This window comes from Centruroides vittatus, unplaced genomic scaffold (assembly GCF_030686945.1).
Source record: "Centruroides vittatus isolate TY-2023 unplaced genomic scaffold, ASM3068694v2 contig_120, whole genome shotgun sequence".
In the NCBI taxonomy this organism is placed as follows: domain Eukaryota; kingdom Metazoa; phylum Arthropoda; class Arachnida; order Scorpiones; family Buthidae; genus Centruroides; species Centruroides vittatus.
Window position 1 is genome coordinate 118,493 of NW_027120768.1, and position 21,221 is coordinate 139,713.

At 31.1% G+C, this 21,221-nt stretch overlaps 1 protein-coding gene across 1 annotated transcript in view; it reads right to left on the minus strand.

Moving 5' to 3' along the window:
- Positions 1-20,216, minus strand: part of LOC136984388 (insulin-like peptide receptor) — a 55,501-nt gene extending 35,285 nt beyond the window's left edge. The window contains exons 1-2 of the mRNA XM_067281359.1: positions 19,940-20,216; positions 1,889-2,185 (exon numbers count right to left, since the gene is read on the minus strand). Of these exons, the coding sequence (XP_067137460.1) occupies positions 1,889-2,030 (142 nt within the window). The 5' untranslated portion in view covers positions 2,031-2,185; positions 19,940-20,216. The remainder of the gene's footprint in view (positions 1-1,888; positions 2,186-19,939) is intronic.
- Positions 20,217-21,221: the final 1,005 nt, after the last annotated feature.

The following is a 21,221-nucleotide window of genomic DNA, read 5'->3' on the forward strand; positions in this document are numbered from 1 at the left end:
AAGTTTGTGTTTCGGAACCTTCCCTCGGTCGACGAATATAGGTCAGCGTACGTGGGAAACAAAAATCGATTTGCCAATCGGGTTACCGTTGCACGATTAATTATCGATCAGGGATAATTATGGAGGGGGTTTGTTCACGTGTTTAATTTATATTTAGGTCGCGCCGGGATGGACGGAGATAAGCGTTAGGGCTCGAAACGTGTCGTGTTTACATCTGTTTCGTTAAACACAGGTGCGCAGACCGGCAATTGTTTGCCTAACGGGAGGATGAAAACACAAGAGCGTACGTGTTACGGTTAGGCTTTTTGGGACCCAAAATATACCGGCGTTCATAAATAAAGCTTTGTAACACTACACACACACACACACACACACATACACACTAACAATGCTTTAGCGCACATTAATATTTATGAACGTCTATTAATAAACACTACAGGATAAATACTAAAGATGTATATACTTGCTTAAGCGCATTCATGTTGCCATTGTCGGTTTTAAAACATAGACTTGGTCCGTTAAAAGACAATGGGGAGGTGAGTCTCTACTTCAGAAAGCGCATTATTTACAGTACCTTTAATGTGTTCCTATATAAATACCAATACGTAAAGCGGGACGTTCCTTGAAAAGCAATCCCCCGTTACACACTAATTAAAACACAAGAAAATACGGCCGCTGTCCGCTATTAGTAATTACTCTCATTTGAAGCGCCTTATTTTTAAAATCGTGCCAATATCTTCATATTTGTAAAGAATATCGAAGTACATTCGCATGTCGATCCACGTAAACACTGCAAATTTTGATCACTAAACGAGGCAGAAATATAGTCTTCAGTGGTCGATTGACTTTTGAGCCACTCGTGGAAAGTGGCTCGAAAGTCAGTTAACCGGTATAGAGGGCCGAAATGAAATAAAAAAAAAAACAAAAGGCGGGCCGGACAGTCGAGAAACGAAGCACACAACAACGTGTCCGTTCGTACATTTCGAAGTGATTTAACCGTTTAACACAGGCTCGTGTACAATCAATACTTTAATATGGAATAAGCCCATTCATTACGAGTACGAGAATACGTTCGGTAATTAAACGTACCCCCACTTTACAGTTTGCGTGTATTAAACACACCGGCGTACATCTGCCTATAAACAAATTATGATAATTACTCGTACGTCAGTTTCTAATACACAATCGCTTGTTAAAACACACCGCAACGTGCCTGACGCTAAACCTTACGTCACACGCCTGTCTACGCACATCCATCACGTCACTAAACATACGTAAATACGTACGTCCAACGCGGCACGCGTACGTAACCAGTTACGTAGGGGTGCTAATTAAAAGTGGATCGTTGTTTTGATTGAACAGGCAAGTTTCCGACTTTCCTCCTGAAAGAGAGGTTCTTTCGGGGGGTGGAGTCCGCGAAAGGGGGATCTTCTTGTACAGTAGAAAGAGAAATAAAAAGGCATGCCACAACAGAAAGAGAGAGAGGAGGACCAGCGGGGGTGTTCCGTCGAGGGTACAAAGTTGCTTACGGCGCGCGTCAGGACACGAGAAAGGGGGGGGTAGACTTTCTCTTCTACTTCTCACGTGTTTCGCTTTGGCAGTAGATAATACGTCACACGACTTCGGAAAAAATAAATTAATATTCTTTATGAAATCCTCCGTCTGGTTATTTATTTTTAAGCAGCCAGAACCCATAAATAAATCAATGACTTTCAGAATAAATTGAGTGAAATAAAAGGTCAAGTGAAAGCGACGGGATGACGCAACTGTCGACCACTAAGGAAGAGATTTTTGACCCCGAGTGCCGAGAGAAAAGAACACCGGCGCGACGGCGGCGCGGCGACGAAGAAATTTACTTTCTAACACACATACACCAAGACGAACTTACCGTATTCCTGAGTTAAAGATTCCACCTGCGTTAACGGCGTGATGGCCACGATGAGAAAAACAATAAAACTGAACGAAGTTCGTTGGAAACGAAAGTACAGGCCGAACGTCGGACGTTCGCCGTTTACCACCCTTCCATACATCACTATACTCCTGCGTCGACGCTCAGTTCTCACGAAATGTCAGATGATGATGATGATAGCAATGATGATTAAACTTCACCGAAACGTCATCAGCAATAGTCCATCCTCCATCTGTGTATCGAACCATCCGGTATATGTTTACGCTCTCGACGCACCTGTAGGAAGGAGGAAAAAACAGTTTACTGCCAATCCGGTTAATCGAATAATACCGTAATTAACGCCGTAACCGGGCACGGCTTAATCACTTTAAAAACGCGCGCGCGTATACGTATACGCGCGCGCGCTCGTAGAGGTAATAAAACGAAAATAAGCCGTGCCATTCTTAACCTCACGGGGGAAGAACGTGTCTGTAGCTCGTTAATTAACAATAACGGAAACACGTTTTTAATTTTCTCGTTACACGGAGGAAACGAGAAGGAGGAGGAACTTCAAACTTTATTCCATGTGTTTTTTTTTTCCCGCAGATATTCCTCTTTCGAAACGGTACACAAACAACCAAAACAAGAAACAATCGAATTAAAAAAAAAAAAAAGGTAAACCCACTTCCCAAATAGACGCCAACCCCTTGCCAACTTCCAACCGAAATGCTAATTTTAAAGGACATTCTCGGTTTCAAAAACAAGAGGGACAACGATGCGGTTCCTTTACTTCCTCCCCTTCGCGAATTCGGAGGGTGGAAACGGAAAAAAACAATGATGATGATGATGATAATAATAATAATAATAATGGAAAATAAATATTCATCCCTGGTAGACGACAACGATGCACAGGTGTTGCCTTCGGAGTGTAACCGACAGCGCCAGAGGGACGAGGAAAAGTGTGGGAAATCCTACCCCTTTCCTTTTCAAAGTCCGGGACGGTTATTGTTATTAAAACCCTTCGCTTCCCTCTGTGAGGGGGGGGTGAGCGCGAGCGGTTTTAGGATGGTTACCTTTTCATCCGACACGTCGAAAATGCCTTCCACAGCACGGGGAAAAAGTTCGCATAAAAGGTGAGCACGAATACAAAAACCAGGAAAATTCGCGCGAATTCTTATTACTTTGTAAACACTCGCGCGTGCTATTTCCATGGCGGATTATTACATATATTTTTCGAAAAAAAAACAGCATTTAAGAATGTACGCGTCGGTATTAGCAAGGTGATTAGTTCTTTAAAAAAAAAGAGAGGAGGAGAAGAAAAGAAACGCTTTATTCTCGGAAATGTCCAGGTGCTTACCTTCCTTGCCAAGTTTTCTGACTCCTCCCAAACTGTTAAAAATAAACAATAATTCCTACGAAGATTGGTGGGTTCGTTTGACATAAAGAACGAATCTCTACAGTGTTTTTCTCTCGGCGTGACGGCCTACGTGTCCTTGCCTAGCGTAGTACAATCGTCCAGATATTTTTCGTACATAGAAGTACTTCGGCGAAAACAGGAAATTTATCTACAGCACTGACCTTCTAACATATGTTGGTGTGTGTATTTGCGTGTACGAGTGTCCCTCCAGCGGAAATATTCCCTCTCATCGCGTTGGTTACAATAATCCAGAGCAACATTTTATTAGGGATCTGACAGCCACGTTAATTAAGGTAGACACGTGCTTTTTATCCACTCCTCTAAAAAATTCGCTAGCTTAAAAAAAAGTAAGAAATTGTATCCCCAAATTAGACCCAAAATCTCTATATAATACAGGGATTTACCCGTCGTTCCTTGCGTACATCCGTTGTCTCTTTCTCTGGAACAGATTCACATAATATTAAACTCGGGATTCGCGAGAGGGGGAGAGGAAAAAAGTCACCATCTTATTTCCTGCTTTTAGTCCCTCTCCTCGTCTTGTATTGAAGAGAAAACCCGCTCAAAACGCCAGTAATACCGAAGTATTTGTAATTTAAAATGCAAAATTTTAATTAAATACTTGATAAAATTCCATACCGAAGATAACCTTAGACATAAATCCTTTGTGCCTTAGAGAAAAGAACCGGAGGAGGATTGCTACCATCTGGAGATATGAAATTAGATAAATTCATTTTCCGTTCTTCCGGAACAAGGGAAATGAAAAAATAAAACAAAACATCTCGGCATCACAGCAATGTAAAAGAAAAACAAAGAAACACGATAGAATGGCCCCAGTCTTGAAGGATTCTTACGTATTTACAATGGGTCAGTTACACGCTACACGAAAAACTTCTTGTTTGAATTTCCGTTCTTTGACCTGTAAACTGGGCGAACTTTGTGCTACAATTGTTTTAATGAGCTAAACTAAGATTGTTATTTATTTTTTTTTTTTTAACTGTATTGGCGATATTCGCCTGCTCGTCGGGTCATCGTGACAGATAAACGCGCCGGCAGTTTGGGCGGCCTTGGAGGGTTCCCATACGTTTAATCGATTTTACTAAAATTAATCTGTGGTGTCTGTTAGTTATCCGAGGCCATCAGTGTCGCGATACGAAATCGAATTCCGCCGTAAAAGTAGATCGTGAGAGTAAAATTGGGGGCTCGAAAACACTACCACAACAGGCACGAGTGGGTGAGAAATGCGATATGCGCCTAACCCAATCTGATTTTATCCATTTCTTCGCAATTTTACGTTCGTCTTACCCCCCGAACGCCGAGGTTACGAACTTTTCGAGAAAGAATGCACCACTAGTCAAGCAAAATGAAGAATGCAGAAGAACTCAGTGAACTTTACGCCAATTTTCTTCATCAAATTACACATATAAGAAACCCGAGGATGGTCGAGAAGTCAAGAGAAGAAAAATCGAGAAATTAAAAAGAAAAATATATAAAATCAATTTTTAAAATTCGCAGTTTCTTCTAACAATATCGATAATTCTACTCGCCTCGATTTTACATTATTTTCAAGTAACTTACATCCTCTTCCGTATTTTACCTGGAGGAATCTGAAGCAAGGAATACGGATTTGCCAATTCGGAATTGTCCGACTAACCTAAAATCGTATGACCTACTCTATGCCAGATGGTCTGACATCATTCCAACGTCGGTCAACTAGATTTCTGTCCTCTACTATTACAGCACGCAATCTTCTGTTTAATAGAACAATGAGGTGGCATCCAAAGAACTATTGGACCTTTACCTAACCTCTTATGACTTCAATACACACTAGAGTTTTTTGCCTTTGGGATGCAACAATGTAATCCTAACTCGCGTGGTCCTATCGAACCGTTTTTCCGAGCTGCTCCTGTTGCAATTAATTTCCGAACGCCCGCTTGCAAGTAACGAGAGACCTCCCGCACCAATTTATCCGCCAGAAAAAAAATTGTTTTTAATCACATTTTTTAGTGTTTTCCGGTATTTTCGAATAAGGAAATTTGCAGAACGGTTAGCCAAAAGCGGTAAATCGAAGCGAATAATCGTCTCTTTGCTGACAAGATGAAAAGTTGAGCCCTCTGTGGAAGTGGCACGCGTATTGCATCTAGCCAAATCCGTATCGGAAGGGGAGGAGGGAAAAGGCTAAAATACAAGCGGGAGGGAGGAAATATCAAAAAACAAACAAAAAATAATCGATGACGGATCAATAAACCTGGAACTTCTAGCTTAATGACCGGCGTATACGACTTACAGGTAAATATCCCCTTTATTGCCATGGTGCCGCCGCCATTTTGTATCGGATGTGGACTTTTCAAACGCCGTTTCGATTCGTTTCGCCCATCGATTTTCGTCGATTTTTCGCTAGAAATGGCTGCCATTCGTCCCCGTTATTTTAGGAAGAAAAGAAAAGAAACAAAAAAAGATCCGAAAATCGTGATGGCGATTGCATGTGCGGAAAGGAACAGAAGAGAAAAATCGTTTGGGTTTTTTAGGTTCGTAATCGTTTACGCTAAAATCGTTTCCGCCAAATGTCCGCATGCGATCGCTACCGTGTCATGCAATTTGTCTTAAACACGCTTGCTTTATTAAATGTTTGGATGGCAACCATTTAAGAACGGGGGAAAAGAAAATCTATAACGCGTGCCGACCTCGGAAAGTCTATAATGGTCGATAATTGGACGATTCGAAAACAAGCAAACCAATCGGTATCGGCGTACGGCGATCCGATTCGCCGCCGCAGTTTCCGAAATACGTTCTCTTTTTTACATTTTAAAAATTTGCCGGATGGCGATTGGCTGAAGCGCGCGATTGCGAATCGGTCCAAAAGAAAAGGGGAAGAGAAAAAAAAAATCCCCGTTAAACGGATTCGGGCTTCTGTTAGAAACACTTGAAACCGCAAACCCGCGCGTTTTTCGCATATTTCGGGAGCGAGAAGAAACAAAAAGAATAATCGCCCCGAATACAGATGAAACAACTTGTACAACAACGCAGACGAATTGGCAATATGATCTTTGTTTACGTTGCCAACTTCCACGATTATATTACTACTCGATGCGGTTGGCAAACTTTACTCGGTTTTAAAATGACATCCATTGAGATGCAAAGTGTAAGTGTTCTTAATTAATTCTGCAATCATTTTGTATCGCAAAAATTTACACATAAATCACAATGGCAACACAATCGATACGCTATCCGGTGTGACGTTGCATTTCCTCACCGGTAGCAATTCGGCTCAGTAAAAATACTGAATTAATGCATCTTACGTTTTAAGTAGAAAGGAAAAAAAAAGTCTTTAAAACGATTCTTCCCAGTCGCCATTTGCTAAAATCGTAGACGAAACCTAATGGACCAATGATATAGAGCGTTATAAATACAGAGTTCAAAATAGGGCAAACGTAACGTAATCGTTAAATAATAATTCATTATTATTATTATTATTATTCCGTGTTGCATTTTCAATATAAATTAATTCTAACCGGCATAAATCGATACGTATTACTTCATGATATGAATATACAATCACGTGACGTAAACCATTCCGTATTCGGAGAGAAATACGTCAATTGACATCATCATCGACGTAACGACGATCGAAATTCGAATGAACTCTATTAAATTTGTAATAGAGTATTTCAGGATATTCTCATAAATTCTCACATTAATACACGATAAATATACATTTCTGTTAAAAAAAAAAAAAAAAAGCATTAAATGGTCAACGCATCCGACTGCCCGATGTCAAATCGAACGCGACTGATCGAGACGATAATATTGATAACTTTCATAAATATATTACGCTTAATTAGATATTATTTTCCTCCGTGCAAGTGTTGTTAATAATAGAAACGTTAAGAAATATAAACGTCAGTTGTTTCTTTTTGTTGTTGTTAATAATGAAGTTCGACGTCACGGTCACGTGATCGGATCCGAGTGAATATCACGTGCAGATCGACACATGATTACTACGTCATAGTGGAAGGATAGTAAACAACTTTTTTTTCCCCTTCCATCATCCGCCTCCGTACGGGATACCTCGCCAATATTCATGCTGTATTCTGCGACTGCGATACGATTAGAAGCATTTTTCACCTTTTCGACATTAAAAATAACTAATTTATAACTCGTTTGATAGAAGGGAGGGGGAAGAAATATCTTTATGTATATATATATAACCGACTTGACAGTGGGGACGATCCAAACTGGATGTTGGCATCCATCCAGCTACCTTCTAGCATGTATCACGAAATTATTACCACCTACAGACTTTAAGGCACTTATATATCATTTGAAATTTTGCTTAATAATTCTCCTTTATCGCCGGGGGAGAAAAAACTTACAGAAATTTGAATTGTGAATAAAAGAGACTGTAAATAAGACTATTGCATCACGAGACGATTGAAGATTGCATGCAAAACAGCGCTTAAGAGTTAACGGTGGTAGTGCTGAATCCGAGAGAGGTGCCTCTGCGGTATAAGTATCGCAAAGTCAATATAAATGAGGCAGTAATAATTTTCTTGAATGCCAAGGGGAGCTTTAAGAACAGAAGGAAGAGAATTTGGAAGATTACGCAGCAAAAATAGGTCTTAAAAAATAATAATAAAATCTATATGAAACAGTTTAGGGACAAAACTTAAATATACTAATGATATCTTTGTGCATAATTTTTGTTTCTATTGGACTGTTTGAAAAAAATTCAAAATGCAGACACACTTTAATTGCTATTATGATCTGCTTCGGTGTATATAGACAGGCAGAACTGATCATAATAATTATAAAATAAAACAATGGAGCATAATAGTTCTAATAAAATTCAATCATCATAAAAAAAAACATAGTAAAAAATAATCATATTATACAAATTCATCTTCATTGTTAAGAGCCAAACAAATACACAAAAACCTTTCTTTTAGCATAAAATTCCTCTCTTAAGTTGTTAAAATATATTAAAGATCATCATTAAAATATTAAATTAAAATGTGGATATTTTAACAATATTTCATTTTACCAAAAGAATTAGTTTTAAAATAAGGAACTTTAAATTGTACAATGTATTTCCCTGTGTACCTAAACCTTACCAAGGTTAAAAATTTGCCATTCAACTTTTTGTATTCCCTTATAATTCTGAGTCATAGTTTTGTTATTAACTATATTATCGATTGTTTCGAAACAGTTGCAAACTATTTTCTATTGTCTCGAATTTCCAGTTAATCGCAGCTAATGTTGTGTATTTTGGAACGAACAAAACTGGAGGTCAGAAGTGGTTAAAGCTAACTTCATTCTATGAATATAAATTAATTGCAATGACCCTATACAGAAATTAATTGCTGCAACCCTACGCATGCATTAATTGCTACGACTGAATCCTCTTGAAAATGCCATGCATATCATGATAATCATCAAAGAGACGCCTTACTTTTCAAAATATTGTTTCAAAAATAACAAAAGATCTTTGGCAAAAGTTTTACTATTACTGTTTATTTTGTGAAAATACTATTGTTTCATATGCCATTATGGTGTTTAGTTTCCAATGTTTTCGGTCTACGATCAAATTTAATTACGATGAAGAATGCACTCAAGTAGCTTTAACATTTCTTGTTTATTATTATTATTATCATCATCATCATCTAAACCACAAAATTTCAAAAACATCACAAAAGCATATACTCTAAGATATTTAAAAAGCAATAAAGGATTTCTATTGTTACATCTAAAAAATAAAAATAATGAAACTTGATAGATAAATAAGAGTTAGCTTTCATATAAATCTTAAATATTTTCCCTAAGACAATAGTATATTTATTTAATCAAATTCTAAGCATAAATAGACAGTAAGAGAAACACTAAGATGATTGTTTCATCATCAGTAGTACATGAAAAAAATTCAAAAAGTTATTTTCTAGAATTTAATATACTAAGTCCTATATGTTTTTATAAAAGGCACTAGTTTTTTCCTGCTTTTTAAATAAGTAAATACAAGTAATCATCAATGACCTTTGAAATATATCTATCAGTCACCCAACTTTATGTGGAAAAATAGTGAATTAATATATAAAAAAACACCAAAATAAAGTCCAATATATTTATCAAAACAAACACTTTTGTCTGCTTCAAATGGATTTTGTATGTTCCTATCTAAGTACTACCAGTTTTAGTGAATTAATACATTTGGAAGCTAAGCATTATCTATTTTCAGAATCCCTTGAATATTTCATTTAATATTTAAATCAAGTTTTATATACAATTTTTATTTGGGGTGCCTTACAGGTACTAAGCAGGCATTTAGGTTTGTTTATAGGATAATCCACCATTGAATGTGAGTGCATAATGCACTGGCAATAGAATGTGTGTATGGTGGGTGTTTGTTTTTATGTAAATCCAAGAGAATAACATAAACATATGTATAAAGAAAAAAATCTCATGTAAATATAGAAAAACAATTTCCTGCTCATAATCAGGTGGACAAAATCACACATAATCCAGGAAAAGAAAGCCATAAAACTAGATGGATAAAAATCTCATTCAAACATTCAAAAGAAGAAAAACCTATATTATGAGTGCATGAGTCCACAAAATTCCCTTATACACAATATCAAAAAGAATAAATATTACAATGTTAGAACAGGAAGTAAGAAACATCCATGAAGTCACAAGAGGACAAAATGTTCCTTTTATAAAAGTTAAAAAGGCATAAAATCTTTCTTACGAAATTCTAGGAAAAGGAGACTTTTTTAGGTATATCCATGAGGACTTAAAATCTATTGTACTGTACTGTACATGATACCAGAAGGGAGAAAAATTCATTTTAATATTAAACCAGGAAAGTGTAAAATACTTTTTGTAAAATATCAAGAGGACAGTCGTACATAATTCCAAAAGAAAAAGTAAATAAAAAACATAAATAAAATAGTAAAATCCAGATAAATAAAAAACATTTATTAAAAAAAAAAAATCTAAAATGGAACAGTTATTTAAATTAATATATCCTTGCACACATTCCAATAAAAATAAAATTAAATCTGCCTTCATAAAACTCAGCAAGTGAATACATAAATATGCAATCATCGAATAAAAATAGCAAGTTACCAAATCACGCATCGTTACTTTTTTCTTTTAATTTCTATCTTAAACTAAAGACGTAAATATGTACATAAACAGAATACATTAAAGTAATTAATAAAATATGCAAAACCCAAATAGGCACAGCTTGTGATAAAGAAAAACAGATTTACGGAAATGTAGCTATTTAAATAATACAGTAGTACATGTAATAAAAAAATAAATAAATAAGACACTTTTAAGCCATCTATTACATAGATATTTTTATCAATGTCAGCATAGAGATAAAAATTTGCCAGACAGATGTCAAATATCTAACTAAAATTACTGCAATAATAAAGATTAATAACTGTTGAATGGGATTTAATAATCTACAGAGACAATTACAGATTCGAGTGGTTTACAAGTTCGTTATTAGTACTGTATCAATAATAAAATGGCCGAATATTTCAAAAATTCTATTTCACCCGACAGCTTTTTAATTCAAAATATTACTTTTTATATAAGTTTCTATGATAAAATAATATATTGTTTAAAAGGATCAAGTCAATTATACTTGTATTATCAAACTGGTATTAAATACCGTTATGTGGTGTACAAAAACCTAGATAATTTGATAGACTAAAGATTATTTTCATTCTGCAGCAATTTTAAATGACATCAGAATGCAATCAAGCTACAGCAAATGAATTATCGTCATCTCATGATATTTTTGATAGTTTGTTACTATCATTTTTATTTTTTCCGTTTAAGTTATAAAAAGATTTATAACAAACAAAAAATTATTTAAACTTCCTAAAAGGAAAATAAAATATATTTATGTTACACAAGAACTACCTAAAATTTTTGATACTTTTTTTTTTCTTTTCCTGTTTGGATAAATAATTCTCTATTGTTTTTACTTTCATTTTTCCTCAAATATCATTTAAAATCATTATTTTTAAATGGCATCATTTCTTTATAAAATTCTCCTCTAAAGGATTAAAACAACAATTTACATCTGTAATATTTATGATTTCAATATAATATAAAAAAATAATAATAATAAACACATTAGTTTACAGAATTGATAATTAAATTTAACATTTTAAATTACTTTTTTTTGGTTCTCTCATTTGTATATATTTATATTAATGTCCTAGTTTGAAGTGTTTCTGGATTATGGGGGCACCGTTTATGTATGTATGTATATATATATATAGCTACTTGTACATCAACTGGGTGCACTTGTTTGTACCATTATATCTGAAAGATAAAGTTGATACAATATATTAAATGTCATTCTTACAGACTTACATCCTTTATGGTAATTTTCATGATGAAAGTTAAGAACAAATATAACTTTAGATTGATTTGATTTTAATAAGCATTTAAAATTATTTATATTTTTAATTTTTATTGATTTTAATTGGGTGTTCATTGTTAATGTGGGGGGTGACTTATTTTGCTTATTGGGCATCACCACATATCTTTTGTATAAAGAATTTCAAAACAGTCATATTACAGTTACTTTTTTCATAAGCATTCACTTGTAATTCTACTTTCAGTAAACAAACAAAGAATAACCAATTAAAATAAATTATAAACTCAACTTCTAATCTTGTAATTATTTTAAAAAACTTTAAAAAAATAGACTAATTACTAAAAACGATAAAAATGTCCATAGTATTCAATAAATTCAAGAGACCTTATAAATTAACTTTGGATATGCCTAACAAGTTATCCTTGATTCGAAACTTTTCCAAATCTTCCAGCAAATTTTCTCGGATGTTCTTCGAGGAAACTCTTTAATATTTATTAACACATACATTTTTCATTTATAAGATTAATTATTTAAAAAGAAAAAAATAATCCATTAAATACTGTATTTAAATTATTAAAATTTTTGAAACCTGAAATTTAATTTAAATTTTAAAAATATATATATTTCATACTCTCTGTAATTGCTGAATTTTAAAAGATTATATCAAATTTGTTTAAAGAATAATTATTGTTAATTATAAACAGACAAAACTTGTTATTTCAAATTACTTTATGAACCTTGAAAGCTTCTAAATGTTCATGTATGAAAAATAATTTATTTTTATTTATAAACAGGAAACAATATTAAGTTAACGTAATAATAAACCTTATCTTTTTTTTTTTTCATTAAAATTGACTAAATTTAAAGGCTGATTGATGGATGGTATAGATGAAACTATAACTTGAACAAACATTAATAGAATGAAGAGTAATTGAAAAGAATCTTATCTAAAACAATGGAGTTTATGTTGCAACAATGATAAATAATAATATAATATTGTATTATTATTATTATTACTGAATATATAAAGAAAACAATGTTTTTATCTAGCAAAATAAAACAAAATTTTTTAATTTTAAAAACTTTATAATAGTGATTAAATTCCTATTTAATAATTTCAAAATTATGAATATATGGCTTATTATTATTTACGTAAACTACTCTTATCTTTTGATTAATAGAATTTGATGAAATGTATTTAAGATTATTTTCGTGTAGACAATTTCCGAGCTGAATCAAAACCAATTATCCTATTCATTTAACTCTGCACCGCTTCACTATTTTTTTTTTAATTATAAAAATAATTTTCTCTGTTTTTCAAACGATTTTAAAAACTGAGTTATAAATGCCTCTCTCCCCCCAAAAATTGAGAACTAAAACCATACAAATACATTAAAATATAAAACATTTTATTTTTGTGAAACTAACTTTCCCATTTTCGATTATTTGAATTCTTTCTGTCACTTTTCAATTTTTTAACAGCACTTATTCCAATATTTAAAGTTAAAATAATGCAACCCAACCTATACTTTTCCTGACCGAAATGGGGCGCATCTTATATGCTAGCAAATACAGTATATGTTGGGTTGCATTTTCTAGAATTAACTATATCTTTGAAAACTGCTATCATACTTTTCAATTTCTTTTAAAACATACATTTACAAAATACATTCTATTATCCAACGTGATGTAGCAGAATTCTATTATTTTTAAATGTTAGAGTTAAAAAAATCCGAGCAAACAAACGAATTATTTTAGTGGAAATACAATTTACAAATCTTCAAATCCGTAAATTTAATCGAAATTCCAAAAGCAATTTTTAAAATGCAGCATTCTGTTTCCAATAATATAAAAATTTGTCCCTCTAATTTATTCTATTTTTTTCATGATCAAGCTATCTAAAATGTGAAGATGGAGTTATTTCGCAAAAATCAAGACAGAACTAGATGTGTTATTTTTAAATCCTTTGATTTACAATACCTACCCTCTCAGCAGACTCCCATAAATAGTTAAATTTAGTAACTTGCAATCATTTTGAAATGAGATTTACTATATTATAAATTTTTCCTTATAAAGTGAATTTGGTAAATTGACAAAATTTGTATGAAAAATGTCCAACAGGTTTATAACCTACATTTCCTGATTTGGTAATGGCAGATAAGCAATGTTGGTTATAAATCTTTAACCAGTTTCAATAGCTATTTTTGGAATTTTCTCACATCAATATTGTATTATATACTACAACACAATTGGAAAATACTTAATAAATTTCATCTCCATTTTTATAGGTTAACACTCTCCATTAAACTTAAATTTAGTGCCAAATGTAATCCATTTAAATTCTTTACATTAACATTTATGCTAGTTTAATGGAAATAAAGTATAAAATTTAAGATTCATTAATATGACCTATTTGTAATTATTAATTACTTGTCACAGAATTTACTGAGCATGTATTAATATTTAAAAAAAAATAAAATAAAATGCAGTATTACTAGATAAAAGTCAATGCATATTAAGAAGGATTTATAAATGTTACAAAAGAAAATTTGACTAGAAATAAATTAAATCATTTTTATCGATTCATCTGTTAATAAATCCTTTAATTTATAACTCTTAATATCAGAAAAATGCGATTTCTTCTTTTTATATAAATTGTTTTTTGTAGTTCAAAAAGCTGGCTTTATTCTGAGAATATTTATTAGAATATTCTGAAAGTATTTTAAGAATGCACTATCCAATTCTACAGCAAAGCAATGTTCCAATGCTAAATTTTTGCATTTTTTTAGTCATATAGTAAACAACATTATAAATATCTCTAACAGAATGAAAAAAAACTTTTGCACATAACAATACATGCTAAACATAGAATAAAATATATTATTTATACTTCGTGTACGAAAACATAAAATTACATAAATTTATATATTCATAAATCTAAAATTATTCTGTTTAATTTAAAATTAATTAATTACACTATTTAGAACACAATTCAAAAGGAATCATTTAATTATATACCATGTATTTAAACTGAGAAGAAAATGCCATCCTAGTGATGCAGATGGCCTCTTTCTATTATAATGGATTTGTATCCAATTATAAAATGGAATATAGTTCAAAGCATGTTTTCCATTATTCTTATCATTTGGCATTATCATTAACATCTTTTGTCAACATGTGGATAAGAAAAACAACAAGGATAGATAGATAAGTAACAGAACATAAGACCAAAAAAAGAAATTTGTTATAATTAAAAAAGCTTTTTATATATATATATATCTAAAAAAAAATGATGTTTTCTCTCTGGAAAGCTTCACCAAAAGATTAAAAGATAATAAACAAATAAACAACAAATAAACAAAGGGCATTTTCAGAAATTGAACTACTGTATATCCACGCAAGGCCTTGGTACTCGTATATATATATATATATATATATATATATATATATATACATTTGTATAATAAAATATTCAGCTAACTTCAAACTAATAAAAATAAGTAGAAAATAAAAAAATATATATTTATTTCTTAATTTATTTTTTTGATTATTTTCTCATGTTTTCTATTTTAGATAAATTTACTTTCAGTTTCTAATTTACTTATGGACTTTATAAATATTTCATAAAGTAAACAAGATAAAATTCTATAGTACTCTGTAGAAATAATCATTGGTAATATCAAATTCACAATTGCCAAACAAACCAGAGTCATTTTTAAAAGTTGCTTTCAAACTGTAAATGATCTACTGTTATTTTTTTGGTGTTTTTGGTGTATAGTATGATCAATTTATGTATTTAGAAAGGTAATCAGCTCGTTAATAAATATTTTACATCTGCTATAATTTATAGAACAAAACATTTGTTACAATTTCATATTAGTTAATATATAAACTGGTTTCAAGCCGTATTATCTACTAAATTTTCTGTCCTATGTGATTGTGTTCTTTCATCATTAAAACAGACCAAGCTATTAATATTCTTGATCCCTAATTATTTACATTCAGCAATTTTTAAAATTTCTAATAAAGAAAACATTATTTTATTTCTGAAAATTATTAAATAAAGTAATGACATAATGCCAGCAATTACTAATAGCTGACAGACGTACCAAGAAGACAAATATAAATTACAACAGAAACCTTCAAAACTGTCTTTCTATGAAGTTTTCTGTTTACGACAGTGGAAATAATATTTACAGTTTTTTTAAAACTGTTCTGAGAAGAAAAACTTAGCAAACAGCGGTACACACGTACTAACTGCATCAGTTATTGCTCCCTTATTAATCTTTAATCGAACGCAATTATCTGTATTTTGATTTAATCTCAGTTTACGGTAATGAATGTTGTTAACTTCTTAAATTACTCAGTGAAATTTAATTTTGATAAATAATAATAAAAAAAAACTGTACAAGTAATATCAAGTTTACAGTTTTAATAAAGTTTTAAATATAGAAAGGTAATGCTACTGAAACAATTTTATTTATTATTTTTTCAATTTAAAAATAGATGGTAATATTTTAAAATAATAAAATCTCAGAACAAAGTTAAAAAAGATCAACTTCGATAAGACCAATTCTGTGAAATTTTAAACAAAATCACGTTATTTTTATACCAGTGTAGTCCTATTTTAGATTTTTCGTTTGTTTCCAGACCGAACTTTAGACATTTCTCATTAAAAGACTCTTATATTACAGTTCACTTTTATCAAACACTTTCCCAACTGAACTTATCATATGTCAATTATTGCATGTACAGTTTAATTTTCATTGTGTTACTATGACTTAACATTTTTTTTTAATAATAAAAACACCGAATAATTAAAATATTTTTTTGGTATCCCAATTTTCTAAAGAATTCTGCAAACTTGCTGTATTAGCAAAATATGTTTTTAAATATTCTCTCGTAATGGTTAAAATGAATCTTATAAAGTTATAAACATGTTTATAAAACCTCTACATCAATTTGTTTAGAAAAACTTCATAGATAAATATAGACAGATGTGTAATTTTCCAATCTATTTTAAGAAACAAAAGAATATATGGTGATGTCTTTGTAGAGTTTGCTACTATGATTAGCTTCTAGTTACCTATTTCTAAAAGTTATATATATTATATATATAATTATTATAAATAGTATTAAACTACATTATTTATATTAGAGTAATATTATGAATGTATGACATTTTATCACTAATTCATTTATATATGCAAACAGTTAAAACATTTCGGTGTTGGTTGTTTATAACATTCATTCAATATATCAATCTTTTTTAAACTATAAAACTACATTTTTTATTTCAGTTGACACTAACCAAATTTTCATTATCAACTACAAAAAATTATTAGTTACAATATTAAGTTATTGTTTATTTACCGAAATTTTAATGTTAAATCTCAGAAGAGACATTTACGACGAATATACTTTATAAATTAACATTAAGTACTGTATATTCATTGTAAAAATTTTGTGCCTTTAGTACTAAGCTTTCATTTCTAATAGAGCTACTTTACCTGATTTACTTTATTTCTGTACTGTATTTGCTAAATTATGGTTCCACTTTTCATAATGCATTATGGTAGCTAAAGAGTCATTACTATAACACTCGTAAAGAATTTCGTAGAATGTCAGGATATAGTTATAGATAATCCTAAAGCATAGTCATGTACGCGTATAAAAATACCTGCAGACAAGTTCAAGTTTAAGTGAACAACATTTAAAATCCAGGATGGCATCTACATGACAGGATGATATAAAGGAGAGGACAATATCAACATCTAGAATCTAGGATAAAATAACCATTAAAGATACTATGTTTAAATGAAAAAGTTAACACAGATATTACAATTAATGAATATTAGGTTATAAAACATTACCAAATATCTTTTCGTAGCACATATTTAACTCTATCATAATTACGCAAAACGATTTTAGAATCAACAACATTAAATTATAAGAAAAGCACTCTAATGCTATAATAAATTTTAATTAACTTTAAATGTGTTTATTTTTTAGCAAAAAAAAGTTAGCTGAAAAAAAGAAAATTCGGTTCTCTCAATTTAACATCTGGTTATGAAAAGTTTGGATTTGTAAAATATTCCAAAAAGTAAAGTAAACACAACAAACAAACAATCAAAAATGGCTCATTTCACAATTTATTAAAGAGAAAAGAAAGAACATTTAAAAACAAACATAAAAATCATATTTTGAACTAGTCATTTAATACCCCATTACAAATTAAATTGTAAATTTGTATATTTGATGATTTAAAATAACTGAAAATAAAAAAAAAACTATTATATATACAGTAAACAATACACAGAACTTAATTTTATTAAATTACCTATTAATCTGATAAATATAATTAAGTTCTGTGCATAACATTTACTTTCTTTAAATAAAAAAAAAATTGAATATTAGTTTTAAACCCTTTCAAAATGATGATGATGATGATACATATTTCTATAAATTATAATCAAAAAATAACTTCTTATTTATACTTGTTTAAGTAAACAAGATTATATCATCCATTAGCAATATTTATTTAATGTTATTTATATTTAAATATTAAGAAATGTAGATAAACATTCAAATATCCTTTTCTACAAAAGTTACTAGTCATCAGAATGGATAATGATCTCGACAATAAAAAAAAAATACTTAAATGAATAATTATTCTAGCAAAAAGCTTATTTAAGATTTGATATTTTATTAAAATTCCTTGATGCAATTAAATGTCACTAAAAATTAAACAGACCAGTTGCTGGATGGAAATCTCTTGATGACTTTAAATTATTCTGCTTACAAACTAGTAGCCATTTTATTAAATGCTAATTTCCTATTAATAATTTAAATATACGTGCATGTTTATCCTGTAAACACATTGACACTTTTCCTTGATAAGCAAAATCTAGCTTGCAATTTTCTGTTATCTTTAAACTGTTTCTTAATAAGAACTAGTTTTAAAGCACTTTGTTTAAAGAGGAAGCATATTAGAAAATCGGAAGCTTCGATCAATATTTCAATCTCCGTCGACGGTAGTCGAGGGAAAATTATTCCGAAGTTGTTGCTTGATTGCATTTTAGTATTTCCATTACCCATTGAATATTAATTAATAATGCTGTATTCCATGTTTGATTTATAAATAACAAACACAGTAAATATTTTAATTTATTATTTTTTAATAACAGAAATGTTTGACAGTCAAGGAAAACTCAAGAAAATAATTCAAACATTTTGATTGGCAACTTTAATGTTCTATTATAAAATTTTTAGCAAAGAATCACTCACAGCGATACCTAATTAATAGAATTATCAAATAGAATTTATAACAAAATAATTATCTTCATTGAACCTATATTAATAACTTTCTATAATTCCTAAATTATTGGGCTTGAATAAAATATAATTAATCGGCATTCTTCGAAAGCATTCGAACTCATTTAACCACATTTAACTCGAGTGCGATTCTTATGTAATTTCTTAGGTCTCGACAATTCTCAAACATACAAAAGACACATTCCAAAAAACTTGCATCTTGGAAACACCGAGAGAACGCACAAGTATTTCTCAATAAGCAAGTTTCTCAAGGATACGACGAGAGGCACTGTTTGTCATTAGGCAGAGTTCAATAATCAACACGAAAAGCACATGTTGCAATCACTGCATCAAAATAATTCCAAGAGAAAAACAATTTACAATAAAAAAAGAGGCTAAAACTTGAAAAAACAATGCCAAATTTAGAACAAAATAATTAAAGCAAAAAGAAAACTTTTGAGAAAATGAAAGAATTCCATCACCAAACAGTCACTCTCTTAGTGATGATCCCTCATCCTGACACAATAACTGATCAAAGGGTAAACTCCTCCTGGACTTCTCCAATAAAAAATAAATAAAAAAATAAAACATAAAAATCTCTTAAAAAAGAAAAAAGGGGGAGAGATTATAAAATTTAATTTACCACCCACATATACGGACAGACATACAGACAGAACGTGCGATCGAAAACCAAATCGTCGACACGGCCAGAGTTTTTCCTCTATAACAGCGGGGGGGAGGAAATATATCACCATCCCTATTAAGTAACTGACGTCAATAAGCTGGTTTGTAGATATCTCTGGTCTTTAGCTATATATTTGTAGTAAACTATCCGATCGATACTTTAATTATAACGCACGGGAAACAGGCAAAAGTATTTGTTCTAAAGATACACGTGGATGTTCCGCCATAAACATACGTAACTTACCTGTTTCATCACACAACGCATCACACGGGACACAACGGCATTAGAACGTATCAGCGTTAGCGTTACATACGCTGGTTTCGATGACGTTTTCTCATACGTTACTTCGTTCCAGTCGATTTATATAAGTATCCCGGTAGAATATGTAGTTTTGTAACGAATATGGCGGCCGACGGTTTTTAATTTCTCGCGCTATAAAAGTTTTTACGTTTAACCGTATACGACGAGACACAGAACACAAGACTGAGTCTTAAATCAATCCCTTACGCACATACCGCTGATTGTAAATAACAGTCGTCGCTGATTGGCCCGTTCGAGATGGAACGTACCATTCCCGGTGCCAATCTACGTATGGGGGTGTCGGCTCTCGCCGCTTATGCGAATTTTTTGAGTATTGCACCGCTTAAAACACTCGATTATTCTTATTTATTTATTTGGTTTGCATCCTTTAAGGCTTGTTGGGTCATGTTTTTTATTCTTATTACGTTCGTTGTTTTATCATTATTATTATTTGATTTTTTCATTCATTTTCGGGTTTTTTTAGTGTTGTCGAATCAGTTTTCTGTTGTGTTTTGTGTGTTATCGCTTCATTTTTCTTATGTTGTTGATCTTGTTAATAAATATTTAATGTATGCTGGGATTTAAGTGTGTTTCGGCTTAATTTGTTGTTATATCGCATTGTTTTCGTAGATATTAGTTTTTTATGTGTTTGCATAGAGGCGTTCTGTGTTTACTTTTGCTTCTGCATCTTTTTTTACTGTTGCACTTGTATTTAAACACTTTTCTCTAACATAATTTCATTTTCATTCTATTATATTCTAATTTCCTGATGTTACTTTCGAATTATTCTAGAGAATTGTCTTCCTACTATTTTTATAACATTTTCGCGTATTGTTCGTCTAAATATAGTTTTTTTTTTTTTTCATTCTCCTTATTATTATTAAATATATTTTATACTTACTTTTACAATATATTAATGTGTGCTATTTTTACGTGGAACCTATTGTTAACGTTACATACAGACTGATGTGTTTTCCACCTTTTTTTACACTTAAACATTATTCTCCATTGTGAATGTTATTTCCGCTATTACTCTTCAATCCCTATCTAACTACATTGTTCTTCCTATCAGTATGTATGATGTAGCAATTATTGGTTCGATTGTTATTCATTTTAATACTATGACAGTAAAAACAATGTATACGTTGTTTTCTTTATACGTGAATACATTATTTATGTATTTATAACAAATTTTATGTAATATATGATTAGAACTTCCACGTGT